This window comes from Drosophila albomicans, chromosome X (assembly GCF_009650485.2).
Source record: "Drosophila albomicans strain 15112-1751.03 chromosome X, ASM965048v2, whole genome shotgun sequence".
Lineage (NCBI taxonomy): Eukaryota > Metazoa > Arthropoda > Insecta > Diptera > Drosophilidae > Drosophila > Drosophila albomicans.
The window spans coordinates 32782612-32796815 of NC_047627.2; the positions used below are offsets into that span (position 1 = coordinate 32782612).

Consider the following 14204-nt stretch of genomic DNA (forward strand, 5'->3'; position numbering starts at 1 on the left):
AATTATATTTAAAAAAAAAAAAAAACTATTGTTATAGAAGTATTAAGCTGAATTCCGAACTAAATATAATAGAAAAATTATATATAAAAAAAAAAAAAAACTAATAAGCAACTCCAAAAATATACTCCTCATACTTGGAATTGACATTGGGTTTAATTTTCATTTACTATTCCTGTGGAGATAAGGTATTTATTAGGTTATAGAAGTTCTTCACTTAATAAATAATTTAACAAAATCAAAAGTGTAATAAATATTCACAAAAGTAATAAGCAAGTGAACAGAATGATGAAATATTTTAATGACCAAAAAAGTATGCTATGAAAAATAGAATTTCTTTTTCAATGCTGTAGAAAAACACTTGTGCTCAATATATAGAAAAAAACACTGTTTCTTTGTACAATATATACATATATATTTATATATGATTAATAATTATGATTAATCAATTTATTGCTGTACCTTTTTTTGAACAGATATCACGTAATTAGATGCTAACAAAAAAAAGATATTATCTAAAGCTTACTATATAGTACACATTAATAGACTAAAGATATACATATAGAGCTATACACTATATAGTTGTGGATTTACATGGCTCATCATTAGTTGAGTTCGTTTGGCTGATAATCGTGTGGAAGAGTGAGAAACATGGCGCCTGGCAACTGGCTTCGACAGCTGGAGGCGTTGGCGGTATCTCAGGGTGTCTCTAGGACATGATTCAGATACGCTATATAGCAGATGGCCAACTTGAGGATCTCGATCTTCGAGAGCTTCTTATCCGGCGGCAGGGTGGGCAGCAGTTTCCTCAGCTCCGCAAACGAGACATTGAACGCTTCCACCCGAATGCGTTCCCTTGTGGCATGCGCCGTCCGATACTTGAGTGTGGCACGTCGGCGACGTCGCCGCTCCTCGCGGGACAAACCCACCAGCTCCGAGGGATCCAGGTGGGCAATCGGTGTGGTCCGACGTCGTGGCGCCGGCGTTGGCGGCGGCGGTGGAGCTGGCTGTGCTGCCGTCTCGCATGCGATGCGTGCCTGAAAACGCTGATCGATGTCGAGTGTGGTGCTCGCGGCGTAATCCTGACCCACATGCCCGTTGGCCAGCGCATTGTTGGCCGCCGCCAGCTCATCGTCCTGCTCCATGTTGTAGTAGCGGCTCAGCGAGATGCTTTGCGGCGGCGCCGGTGCCAAATGTGTCATGTCATAGACCATGGCGTTGATGGTGTTGACTGCACCTGCTGCAAGGGAACGAGAGGAATGCAAAGCATAAGACATATGACAAGGAGATGTCGAGTGAGAAGCGCAAGCATAACTGCATCAGGCAAATATAATCATGTGAACCATAAAACTAACAAGCAAGTGTACTCGACTGTGAGATACCCGCTACCCATTTTGAATAAAAGCAATATATTTTGCGGTATTATTCTCAAAATATACCAAATATACTACAAAAATACTAAAAATATACCAAATGATATATGTGGTATATAGATATGGTACCGCTTTCAAAATATACCATAGATGGCACAATATACCAGATTGTCAGCCAAAGCAACTACAAAAGGATACATACAAAAGTATTTATTTAATAATTTTTTATCTGATCGCAACCAAATTTTCAGGAATCATAACTACTATAGTAATTATTGTATATGCCAATATTCGTATGTCTAGCTTTAAAATTAGGCTGGTTATTCGATTTTTTTGATATGCGGGGGCGGAAGTGGGCGTGGCAAAAATTTAAAACGAACTTGATCTGCGTGCAAACATAACAAATGCTGTCGAAAAAAAAGTATAGCTCTATCTCTTATAGTCTCTGAGATCTGGGTGTTCATACGGACAGACGGACAGACGGTTAAAGTTATAATACCCTTCTACCCTATGGGTAGCGGGTATACAAACTTCAGAATATCTAGATAATCCCAAGTACTCTTCAATGCTAAGGTTCTCATATAGAGAAGTCCAATTTATATAATATGAAGGTTTTTGAAAAAAAAGATAATAAAAATTGCAGAATTTAGGATTGAACTTAACATAGTCCCAAATATATATTTTAAAAATTCAGAATAAAATGAAGTTTATGTTTATTACCAAATTTGGTTTATGATTTAGCTTTGTATTCATTTAGATCACAAATATGATTTCACTAAAATTCGAAAAGAATTCTATAAGTATTTAAGGAGCACAAGTAGTAGAATTGTTAACTAAAGAGAACCCCTCGAGAATCGTTTATTAAAACAATCTTATTGTCGAGCACACAAGATTGCAATTTTCTCCTCACTCCTCACAACCCTTTGTCACCCTGTGTTCAATTGTAGCCCTTTGCCTTTTGGGTCACGTGTGTCCTGTGTGTGTCCTGTTTGCGTTTTCTATTATTTGCGGTTGTTTTTATTGTGCTTATTGTATTTATTGTTATTCGTTCGTTCATTCGTAACATATTTTCACACCTACACAAATAACTGAACAATCGTCACGTTTCTATTTGTTTTGGCCCGCGGGATTTCCAAAGGGGTGCAACCCTTTACGATTTGCGGTTTACATAGGATTTCGTATGCATTTAATGGCCAAAATCAAAGAGAACGCGTTACTTTTATAATATGCTTTAATTTCGTTTGTTTTTTTTTTACTCCCACAAGAATACAATCAGGCATAGAACTTGACAAAAAAAAAAAAAAAAGTTATAGACCTTTTGAAATGTGAAACATCTAAAAAGTGAAACTTACAAGAAATGCAATCACGGAACTTGCTGTGAAATTTCGTTTTCTTAGTTCACAGTCAATGATGTTATGCACACGTAAAGCTTTGCCGACGCACTGAGTTAATGTGCGGATGTTGCAGCATCATTTATAGAGACCTCAACAAGGGTTCACCACCCTTATAAGATGTCGCAAGCGCAGCCAATGACAGCGCAGCATCCCTAGCCAATCAGACATTACAAAATGGCGTTGAGAGTCGCAGCAACGCCCCTAAATAAAAAGCAAACATAAAATGTTTATCCAATATACTTCGTACATATTTCACAGATCTAAATGTATTATTGCGAAAACAAAGTTTGTTACTTAATATGACGTGTTATAAAAATCAATGTTTTGTTATCCATTATTTTAGGTGCAGTGGCTGCCTTCAATGTATGTTAAATTTGAATTTACATGAATTACATATGTAACAACACACATTCATAAAGTAACCGTTAAATGTTGTTGTGTGTTTACCAACACTATCGGAACAATCGATATCCCTTGTAAGATGACAGCATGTGTGAATGGCAATTCTGACCCAACTCAGTTGCCCATTGGTATAAAAATACCAGTCGCGCATTAGGATTGTGGTGTTAGTGGTATATTTCGAATAAAGAAAATATGGTCACGCTGTTGGGCACGCTTTCATAACAACCAGACAGCTGGTTTATAATTGGTTTTGTATTGATATTTGTGAAATAAAATGAATTCTTTGAAACTCCTCTCACCGCTGCAATTAAGCGTAACTGCAGTGCGCAGCTATGGCAAACACAACAAAAAATTCTTGTATAAAGATGGTAAGAAATACGAGAATGTTATTTACTATCCCAGGTAAACGAAAGCACCCTCAATCAACAATGCCCGGCATTTTAATATTTTTGGCCATTTACACTTACAGAACACCCGATCATCAGGATCCACCCATTGAGCCCGCCAAGCTTTTTCGCGTTCAACGCATTAAGCCAGTAAAAGGCAATCCGTATTGGGAGAAACGTTTGCTCAAAGATCTCGGCTTGGATGGCAAACAAGGTGATTTTGCTGTCGTCAAGAATATACCCGAAAATAATGCGCGACTATGGAAGATCAAGCACTTGATCAAAGTGACACCCATCACATTCCCATACGGCGAACCCACAGAGCATGATATCAAGCACACCATACTCAAGGAGAATGGCGAATGCCTGGTGACCAAGGACATTGGAGCGGTCGAGGTGCGCCTGGAGGCACGCGATCACTTTGATCAGCAGCCAAAACGCCTGGACACCGAACTGCTGCGCAAGGATTCCCGTCTCAAATGGCTGAATCCCTGGTAATATGCTAAAAGTACCAACAGCCTAATGTATTGTTTTTTATTTAATGTTCAAAACAAGAAAAAAAATGTACAAAATAAAAATGTAAAAGGCATTGATATGCTAAAACAGCCAACAACAGCCTATTACTATTACTAAATGTACACAATAAAAATGCAAAAGGCAGTTAGGAATTGCATTTTCATTAGCTTCCGCGCTGGCCATGGACTACTATAGCGACCTTTTTCTCGATGGTCTTGCAGCCGGATGTTGCAAACAGACTGTGCACTGGCTCATAGCTCACAGCACTGTTGATAACTTCAGCAATCTTATCCGGCTCCGCCACCGCATGCCAACGCGCAAACTCGGCCTTCACACACTGCACAACGTGAGCCTTTTCGAGCGCGAGAAATGGTATATAATGATCAATGACATGGGCATCAATCATATTGGTCATCTTGAGGCCACCTTCGCTGTGATAGGCGGACATCTTTAGCATCTCCTCAAAGTCGGAGAGTCGTGTGGCCTCGCGTTGTTTCCCCTGCTTCATCAGTGCAGCCAAATGATCCGAAATGCGAACGCCAGCCGTATTTGAAAGGAATATAAAGATGGCTTTTGTATAGTCGGCATCTTTGGCATAGCCGGCATAATCAATAAGCGAGGTGAGCGTATCAAAGACGCCCGCTGGCATCTTGTCCACCTCATCGAAAATGAAAAGTGAACGTGGACACTTTTGTATACTTTCGCGCACTTCACGTTTGATGCGCTCTTTGTACTCATTAATGCGTGCCGGATGCGAGAAATCCGCTCTTCCCATATATTTGTGCACATATTGGCTCTTCAAACCATGCTTGTAAAGTGATTGAGCAATGTTATCGGCCACAAAACTTTTTCCCGTCCCGGGAGTACCATGGAAACTCATTACGAGCGGCTTGCGCGAAGGATTATTTGGTTGCAGATGAGCATTTAAGGCGGCCACAACATATTGCCGCACCATATGCTGGCCAAATAGATTTCTGTCCAGATTCGCTTCGAGGTCTGTTGCGGCAAAACATATAAAGTATAAACAAAACACAAACACAATAGACAAGATCAATTACATACGTGATGTATGAGAGTAAATGTTGTCTTCATTGCAACGCTCGCCGCTTCCGCTTAATATATCTGATTTCATGAGATATCCTATACCGGCGGCTCCGAGTGACACCAATCCAATTGTTATCGGCTCCACGCAACTGACTGCCGCTAGGTGAATAAGGCATAATATTGAATAACAAAATATATTCTTATTTGCCATATTTAGTTTTCGTTCAATGGACAACAAAAAAAAACAAAGGCACCAAGTTCAATTTGCAATCCACGATTATAGATTACCGATAATTGTTATCGAAAGTGCCAATGGAATAAAAATGTGCAATTGCGGAGAGAGCGGCAATTTAATAAAATGCAATAATTACATTTTATGCGTGGGAATGAATAGTCACTTCTAGTTAAATGAATGCATTTTCAACAAAAACATTAATAAAATAACACAAGTACAAGTTGCATTGCACGACTTATCGATTACTGATATGATCCTGAACACGTAAATTCAAAGCGAATGAAACGTGTGACTCCCACGAATTGAATTTTTATTAATTACATTGGAATTTATTAGATAATTAACTTAAGATGAAAGACACCAAAATATAATGATCTCTTTTCATAAATGCATGCAATGCCCATAAATTTAAATAAATAAAGTGCAGCTTCCAATGCATGACAACACTGGATTGACGACAAAGTGCAAAACGATTAAAAATGTGGGACAACATTTATTTAACACGCTGTATTTTAATTGTAGCAGAATAATACAGAAGTTATATTTTTGAATATTTATGTTTGCATCTTTTGCTCTATTTAAAATACCATGCAAGCATAACATGAAAGCGGTCACACTCAAAATTAACTGTTGCTCATTTTTTCTGCAATGGAATACAGGTAATAAAACAATAAATTGCATGCTTTCAAATGTAAAAAGTAAAATAACAGGCCAAATTCTAAGTTCAAGGTCAATTTGAATTAATGTGATTAATCACATATGCGAATACAAAGTTGATGGCGATTAAGTCGATAAAAATTATGCGACAATCGAACTACCATGGCGCTAACATTTAATCTCGATAACAAGAAATAATAATCGATACGTACGTACAACAATATAAACAAGCGTCGTCGTTGCAAATTTGTATTTTTCTTTGCACCGAACTGAATATTCCATTTGCCAATTCGCAGCAACTGTGTGATGAACATGATGGAGAGTAAAGTGCTGCTGCAGGCATTCCAAGAGCAACAACAACACGACAACAAGAATGGAACGTCAACGGGCGTCAGCATCGATTCAGTGAAATCGGCAATTGCAAAAATGGTTGTACGAACGGAACGCTTCCAAGGACGCGTACGCAAGCACATTGATGATAACTACACCGAATTTATGCCCAATCACACCACACCGGACATGTTCCTCGACAAGTGCAGTTCGCTGTGCGACGAAATTGGCGAACTGCATTCCTCGGTGAGCAACGATGGTCTGGCGGCATTAAACGATGCCAGCGCCGAGCTGGCGAACAGCAGTCGTGATCTGCGCGAACTCTTGCTGGGATTGCGTGTCAGCGAGCACATACTTAAGCTGGACGATTTGTTTCAGTGCGTGGAGGAGGCTAAGGCCACAAAAGATTGTCTTGTTGTGCTCGATTTGATGGGCAAACTGCGCGATCTAATATACAGCGACGATAGCAACCATATTCCTCCAGATGTGGAGCGCATCTTTCAATCGCTTGAATGCTACGAGTCCATTAAGGTCAAGTATCATGTGCAGGCGCATCTGTTGCAACAGCAGCTGCAGGAACGTTTCGATCGTCTGCTGCAGCTGCAGTCGAAATCTTTTCAGACGTCCAAGTGCGTAACGTTGCTGGTCAGCAAGGATGAATCTCAGCTGCAGGACATTGTGACAGCACTGTTCCAAGAGCGCTACAATCCCGCCAAATTATGTGCCTTTCTGCTGCAAGAATGCATCGAGCCCTTGATCCTCAAACCCGTCTCCGTGGCCTACAATGAGCAGGCCAAGGATGACACATATTTGGAGCTGCAGCTGTCGTATGCCATCAAAGAGCCAACAGAGACAACGTCAGCACAGCAGCAGCTGTTGCGTCCACACTATACCGATGTCTTTCAGCACTTGCGACTGCTGTGGCAAACGTTGTCCAGCCTCAATTGCAGTCTCAACAATGGCAGCCAACATGATCACGTGTTTGCACTAATCGGGGATCATGTGAAGGATCGCATGCTGGAGCTGCTGGTGGAGCAGTGCTTAATACCCGCAGTGCCCGAGAGCATGGAAGAATACCAAAAGAGTACGCTGCGCGACGATGTCCAGCAGTTTGAGCACTTTCTGGCCGACATGTGTGTCATCAATCCCGAGCAGGATGTGGCGCTGACTAAGTTTGCCCGTCTCTTTGACACCTACTATCGCAATCGGTTGTCGGCTCGTGTTCTTGCCACGGCGCGCGAGATCATTCAACGGGATCTGCAGGACATGACGCTGGTGGCATCCAACAATCTGCCCGTCAACGTCGTCAACGATCCGTTTCTCTTTCCGCGCTGCATGATCTCCAAGAGTGCACAGGTGAGGTTGCATAGCTAGCAGCTAGCTAGCTACTGTATACAGAAAATGTATCGTAACATTTGCCCCCATTTACAGGATTATGTGAAGCTTATGGATCGCACACTGCGACAGCCAGCGGATAATTTGGTCGATGATGCGCCGAATCCGTTGAGTGGCGTTGTTGGCCTCTTGCTCGAGACGTACATTGATGAGGTGCCCAAAGTGCACAAGAAACTGTTGCAGAGCATTCCACAGCAATCGGCATTGTTTCACAACAATTGCATGTATCTCACCCATTGGATTGCTCAGCATGCCAGCAAGGATATCGATGCCTTTCCATCGCTTGTCAAAATGCTGCAGTCGACCGGCAGCAAATATTTGCGCGTACAAATCAACTACCAGGAGTCCATACTCATGGACATTATGAGCGGCTTTGGTGAGCATCAATCCATGATTTGAATGACAGTTTGTTCTGTTCCTTAATTCATTGTGTTTTGTAGAGTTCGACAATCCGCACACGCTGGGCACGGCACCGTTGAAGCTGGTGCGTCAGTGTCTGCGGCAACTGGAGCTGCTGAAGAACGTGTGGCAACAGGTGTTGCCGGAGAAAGTGTACAACAGCAGCTTCTGTGAGCTGTTGCATCCGTTTGCCAACGAATTGGTGCAGCGTGTGTTCAAGCTGCGCGACATTTCCGCCACCATGGCCAGCGAATTGAGCGATCTAATCGATGTGGTGCTAGAGAAGGCGCCGCTACTATTCCACGATCCCAACGAGGTGGTCCAAGTGCGCTCGTGGCAAAAGCTGCAACAGCTCAAGCTCATGATGAACGCCTCGCTCAAGGAGTTCACCGAACTGTGGTGCGATGGCGCCGGTCCGCTGACGGCCAACTATCAAGCCAACGAGATCAAGCATCTGATACGCGCCCTCTTCCAGGACACGGATCGACGTGCCAAGGCCATCACACAGATTGTTTAGGCCATTCTCCAACTGCTCTGAACTACTGTTTTAATATCTTATTTTACATTATATTTAAATACAAAATGAATTGAAAATACGTCGACATTTAGCAACTCATCTCGTGTTTGGCCTGCAGCATTAAGGGACGCAGCTGCTCCAATAGCAGACGATGATCGCGACCATGTGTGACGGTCAAAATGCGTTGTGCCTCCTGCAAATGATGCACAGCCTCTTTGTATCGGCGCTCGAACAACTGAATCTTGCCCAGCTTCATGTGCAGCAGTCCCAACAACGGATTCCATGCGCCATGATACTCTGCAAAGCCCGGCAACAGTTGCTGGCCAAATGTCAAGGCATCCGACCATTTGCCCACATCGATGGCAGCCTCAAAAGCCGCATCCAGTGTCTTCACATGCCACACGTTCAACGGATGCAAGACACCCGCCTGCTTGGCCAAGCACAGTTTGCACATGTCCAGATCTTTGAAAGCAATGAAAGCATGCGCGTTAATCGATGTACAATCAATGTGGTTAGCTTAAAATTACTTACAGGCCACCTCCTTCATTGAGTCAAGACTGCTTTGTGTTAGCTTTGTAATCTCCTCGTAGTCGAGACGCAACTGTTGCGTTACAGCGGCGCCACAACTGCCGCATTCACTCAGCTCCGGATTGACGCTGGCATCACAATTGCGATTTGGACAACTGGCCGCATTCATTTGTTGCATCTCCTGCGGATCAATGCACTTGCTGCACACGCACAGAAAGTAATAGTGCTCCTTGAGATCGGCACGCCGCTGAGCCGGCGTATTGAGCAGATCAATGTAACTAATGTAGATCTTGGACCAGTCCAAGCATGGCAAATCCTCAATGGCATGCACGTGCAGCTCGTTGCCTTCGAACGTGGCCACCGCATTCGGTTGGCAGCTGTGATCTGTGATCGATACGCCCAAATAAATCGCTGTCGCAATCGAGTTCATCTCAGCGTCCAGCACATTGAAGCCATTCGTAATCAGCTGTCAAAGAGCAAAGAGTGTTGTAAATACAAGTATATAAGTGAAGGGATTTTGCTCTTGGCACTTACACGACCATAAATGCTCATTAGTTCGGTTTTATTGGGCACAATGCTGCTGCTGCTGTTCTTGTTGTCACACATCATTTCAGTGAGGACCGCATGCAATGATTCCAAGTGTTCCAGGCGATTGGCATCATTCTTGATCTCCGCATAGTCTGCATGAAGAAAAGCCAAGCTAGATACAGTTGACTGTGAGGTAAGCAAAACAGTTTACTACCATATCTCGCTTAACGGCCTCAAATGGTAACGATGAAGTGCAAAGTTCATTTAAAAAAGTGTAGCAAACACAATTTTAATGCAATAAGTTGCATTCATTATGTATGCATTTTTTATTTTTTTTCTTTAGTGGCCGCTAAGTGCATCTAATGCATTACACAGTGGCCGTTAAGTGAAAATGATCAAATCACTTGCATTTCTTGCATAACTAACAAAATTATGATGGGCTGTTTGTGCTTATTAATCAATACACCTAAATTCCAATGTCTAAATTTAAAATTATGCTTGCAATACGATTTGGTTCGTTTTGAGCGAGCGAGTGCGAACGCGTGATCTGATTCTAAAATAAACATGAGCTGCTTAGCAGATACTTGAGTGATGTCCACAAGTGGTTGCCCATCCAATGATTAGCTTAGAATACCCCTTATCAGCCGAATGAGTTTACTTACGCGACATCAGATCACGAAACTTGCGTGAGCCGTGCTCTGTGTAATAGCCGCGTTCCAGATCGCCACCGTGCTCCAGGCGCAGTATCAGCCGGCAGAGCATACGCGCCGCATCGGGCACAATCCGAGGCTGGACGCGCTTGAGGAATGGACACTCGTGCTTGTGTAGCGTCCAAGCCTGTTGCTGGCAACTGCGATTGCAGTAGGCGACATAACGGCAATTGGAGCATTTGAGCACCTTCCCGCTGCAAGTGAGATAACTATTTATGTATGCCATTCATATATGCACATCTTCTTGCTCTACTTACGCCTCTAAGCAATTGTCGCAACGTTCCAGGCGATACTTCGACTTCAGCACATAGGCAAAGGGTTTTTCGCTGAGAATTCGCGTGCCGCGCTTAATAACAGTCTTCGATGACGATGTCGATGTCGATGCCGATGACGATGATTCCATTGCGTGCGCTGATAGCTAACTGAATTTTGGGGGCACACTCACCTGCCATAAGCTTAAAAACATTGCATATTTTCAATATGTGCTGCTGCGCTGCTGCTGTTGCTGCTATTCGCTCAATTCAAATTTCATATGTTTTTGCGGCACCACCTATTTCTATATTTAGCACAAAAACACACAAAAACAATCACAATCTACGCAAGCAAAATATAGCAAACAAACACAGCTCGCATTGGTCGCACATTGCGCTACCCTACAGTATTCAGTATGACCGCGGCTTAGCCGTCAAAATATACCATGCGGCTCAAGTAAATATACCAGCAAGCTTAAATAAATATACCTCATCTACTGCCTTTTCAAAATATATGAAATTGCTTGCGAAAGGGAGTCAAAACTTTTCAACAATTATTTTCAAATTTATACATTTTACATATAAGTTGACTACAAAAACGCGCCCCTTTTTTCAATATATATGTGGAATATATATGCCTATTAGCATACAAACAAATCAATGGGCTAGCTTAACTAAAAGTATTTTTGCCCACTGGCTTCAAACTAATGCCAACAGATCCCGTGCGCACTGCCATGTCTGGAAATCAAAACATTAAAATTATGTAAATAACTAACTTGGAAAAAACGAAAAATAAATCTGACTCCAATTCAAGCATAATTTGTAAATTGTTAAAAAAAAGGCAATTAACACTTAATTTGAGATTACTCAACCGAACAAAGATAAGCTCAGTGCCGCTGCTCAAAGGCTAAAAAAATAACATGTCAACAAAAAGCTTTGGGCTCAGTTATTATTGGCGCCACCTAGCGTGAACAAGCGCATTGTCACAACAGTGCAACTCCTATCGATATTTGGATATTAAGTACGCAGCGCATGCTTTTTTAAATAAATAAAATTTAATGACTATAAATATAAAGAATATCACTAATTATTAATGATAATTAGTAGATAGTGTAGCTGAATTAAATAATAATCAAATGGCGCCAAACAAGTAATATTTGAATTGCGGTAAATTCGAATTTAGGCAAATTTATATTTTCACGTCAAAGCACAAATTAGGCGTCGTGATTTTTTGCTTTGCGAAATATCGAGTGACAGCGTACTAGGCGTAAATTAGCGATCACTTTGTTTTGTTTATGTGACGAAACGGTCAAGTGTTGGTGTTGTATTTATAGTATTGAGTATTTGAGTGTTGTTTAATGTAATTCACAGATCAATGTGAATCCCAGCAACTGTCCTGGCTGCAAGGTAATTAATCCATCATCCCAATTATACTAATAATAGTAATAATAATAATATGAATAATAATAATATCATTGACCATCAAACTAGTCAAAGAAGAGGACGCCGTAATCTTATCAACGCATTGCCTGCCGACCACTGTCGAAACTTATCAAATAAGTACGAAATCAGTATATACACGCGTATGTTAATATATACATATAGCGTAGAGATATTTGCAACATACTTATTAAAATATTGATAAACGTCACGCGCCACAAGGCAGAAAGAAACCATCGTTAACACGCAGCTTTCTGGCCGCAAAGCAAAAGCAGGCGAGAATATGTCCAATATGCCAAGATTGTCAGCGGCGCAGGAGCGCACAAGAGAATGGTTGGAGGCACAGGAGGAGGACGATGAACTGGAATCCATTGCCGAATCATCTGTGGTCGACAGTTTGGATGATTACAAATATAGTGAGCACACATATACCGAGCAAGAAGATGACGACGATGACGATGATGGCGAAGAAGTCAGCACAATTGCGCTGGGCACACGAGAAGGTGAGTCAGTAAAACATATATATGTGTATATTTATATATATTAAACATAATTATTTCAATTTATAAATACAATTTACTAGGCGATAGCAGAGGCACCATCATCAGGGACACATTGCGGGATCTGCTGAATTCGATCAACAGTATTCAGACCGTTGGCAATGTGAACATCAGCAATTCGACCAACGTCCACATTGGCAACGTGACCAACATTAATGGCAACATACAGATCATTGCCGAAACGACCACAAACAGCGCACCACGCTCCACACGCAATACGCATCGAGTGCGTCGCAAAGTCGCCTCCCCAGGTCCAGACAACGACGAGCAGCATTCCTCAAATGTGCCTGATGAACTGGACGAAGCGGAGGAGCGTGTTAATGCGAATGTCTTCATCTCGCGTCAGAGTAAGCGTAGTGCTGAACTTTCTGTATTTATCCATTATTGCTATAATATTGTTTTGCATCTGTTTAGAATTCAAAATTCCCAAAGAGCTGTGCTCCATTGTGCCGCGTCATTCGTGGCTGGCCCAGATGCCCATGGAGGAGCCAGCGAAGCTACAGCTACCTGTTAAATACGTTGTAATCTGTGAGTAACCCTCAACGCCTTAACGAAGTCTAGTCTAACCATCTAAAATGTAAAATGTGTAAAGCTCAGCAAAGAAAACGTCTTGCATATGCTTATATGCATGTCCGCTTCCAAGAACACTTTAATATTAACGACTAGAGCTAGCTAGACTCATTAAATTTACTGACAGAACTTCTTAAAGCTGTACACAGCTTTAAAGTTGAACCCGCTTAACAACGAGCGTAACTTTAGAAGCTAAAATTAAAGAATTAATTTACTCCATGCTGAATGGTTGCTTAGCATGTCTACGCGATCGAAAGTAGAGAAAAGTATTTAATTACAAATTCAATTTTAATGATTTGTAAATCCTTTACCATCTCTCTTCTTCACAGTACACACTGCCACCGAGAGTTCTGAGAAGCGAGCCATCAATGTGCGCCTAATACGCGACATTCAGGTACGTATAAACTTCCTTTGGTACAATTACATAGCTAAATCACGCCGTTTGTTTGTTGTGGTTTTTTCTTCATTGTAGTGCTTTCATATCGAGAGTCGTGGCTGGAATGACATTGCGTATAATTTCCTTATCGGCTGCGATGGCAATATTTACGAGGGTCGCGGCTGGCAAGCGGTTGGCGCTCACACCTTGGGCTACAATCGGATTGCATTGGGCGTTAGTTTTGTGGGCTGTTTTATGCGTGAGCTGCCCACACAGGATGCCCTTAACATGTGCCGCAATCTGCTTGCCCGCGGTGTTGAGGATGGTTACATCGATCCGGATTATCGATTGATTTGCCATTGCCAGTGCAATTCCACCGAGAGTCCAGGTCGCATGTTGTTCGAGGAGATACAAACATGGCCGCATTTCTATAATATCGCTCAGGCTGATGATTCCTAGAACGTTGTATGCAGTAGCAGCAACAGAGCATGACTTATATTATCTGGTGATTGTCCTGGACCAACTATACAACTATTGGCTTTTAGTATTTAATTTTGTGTGTTTTGTTATCATTTAAAAGAAAAAAGAAAAACAAA

At 41.9% G+C, this 14204-nt stretch overlaps 6 protein-coding genes across 8 annotated transcripts; 3 read left to right on the forward strand and 3 right to left on the reverse strand.

Moving 5' to 3' along the window:
* Positions 1–502: 502 nt before the first annotated feature.
* On the reverse strand, positions 503–2794 carry LOC117577226 (helix-loop-helix protein 1). Its single transcript, XM_034262219.2, has 2 exons — positions 2723–2794; positions 503–1237 (listed from the first exon to the last, which is right to left on the reverse strand). The coding sequence occupies exon 2, from the start codon at positions 1209–1211 to the stop codon at positions 696–698; it is 516 nt and encodes a 171-aa protein (XP_034118110.1). The 5' UTR covers positions 1212–1237; positions 2723–2794; the 3' UTR covers positions 503–695.
* Positions 2795–3350: 556 nt separating this feature from the next.
* On the forward strand, positions 3351–4155 carry LOC117577065 (39S ribosomal protein L30, mitochondrial). Its single transcript, XM_034262185.2, has 2 exons — positions 3351–3568; positions 3636–4155. The coding sequence occupies exons 1-2, from the start codon at positions 3441–3443 to the stop codon at positions 4048–4050; spliced, it is 543 nt and encodes a 180-aa protein (XP_034118076.1). The 5' UTR covers positions 3351–3440; the 3' UTR covers positions 4051–4155.
* Position 4156: 1 nt separating this feature from the next.
* LOC117577048 (torsin-like protein) lies at positions 4157–5387 on the reverse strand. Its single transcript, XM_034262184.2, has 2 exons — positions 5131–5387; positions 4157–5064 (listed from the first exon to the last, which is right to left on the reverse strand). Exons 1-2 carry the CDS (start codon positions 5321–5323, stop codon positions 4232–4234), a joined length of 1026 nt encoding a protein of 341 aa, XP_034118075.1. The 5' UTR covers positions 5324–5387; the 3' UTR covers positions 4157–4231.
* Positions 5388–6210: 823 nt separating this feature from the next.
* On the forward strand, positions 6211–8724 carry LOC117564444 (centromere/kinetochore protein zw10). Its single transcript, XM_034243188.2, has 3 exons — positions 6211–7690; positions 7766–8105; positions 8170–8724. Exons 1-3 carry the CDS (start codon positions 6311–6313, stop codon positions 8643–8645), a joined length of 2196 nt encoding a protein of 731 aa, XP_034099079.2. The 5' UTR covers positions 6211–6310; the 3' UTR covers positions 8646–8724.
* A 9-nt stretch (positions 8725–8733) lies between these two features.
* Positions 8734–11075, reverse strand: LOC117564446 (histone-lysine N-methyltransferase SMYD3). Its single transcript, XM_034243215.2, has 5 exons — positions 10669–11075; positions 10364–10605; positions 9708–9853; positions 9177–9639; positions 8734–9107 (listed from the first exon to the last, which is right to left on the reverse strand). The coding sequence occupies exons 1-5, from the start codon at positions 10812–10814 to the stop codon at positions 8734–8736; spliced, it is 1371 nt and encodes a 456-aa protein (XP_034099106.1). The 5' UTR covers positions 10815–11075.
* An 868-nt stretch (positions 11076–11943) lies between these two features.
* LOC117564448 (peptidoglycan-recognition protein LE) lies at positions 11944–14167 on the forward strand. 3 transcript variants are annotated; one of them, XM_034243236.2, is made up of 7 exons: positions 11944–12069; positions 12154–12245; positions 12329–12605; positions 12686–13009; positions 13077–13190; positions 13562–13626; positions 13705–14167. In XM_034243236.2, exons 3-7 carry the CDS (start codon positions 12386–12388, stop codon positions 14065–14067), a joined length of 1086 nt encoding a protein of 361 aa, XP_034099127.1. In that variant the 5' UTR covers positions 11944–12069; positions 12154–12245; positions 12329–12385; the 3' UTR covers positions 14068–14167. The 3 variants fall into 3 exon arrangements, with proteins under 3 accessions (XP_034099127.1, XP_034099136.1, XP_034099120.1); XM_034243245.2 differs by having other exon boundaries at positions 12154–12222; positions 12325–12605; XM_034243229.2 differs by having other exon boundaries at positions 12154–12605.
* The last annotated feature ends 37 nt before the right edge of the window (positions 14168–14204 follow it).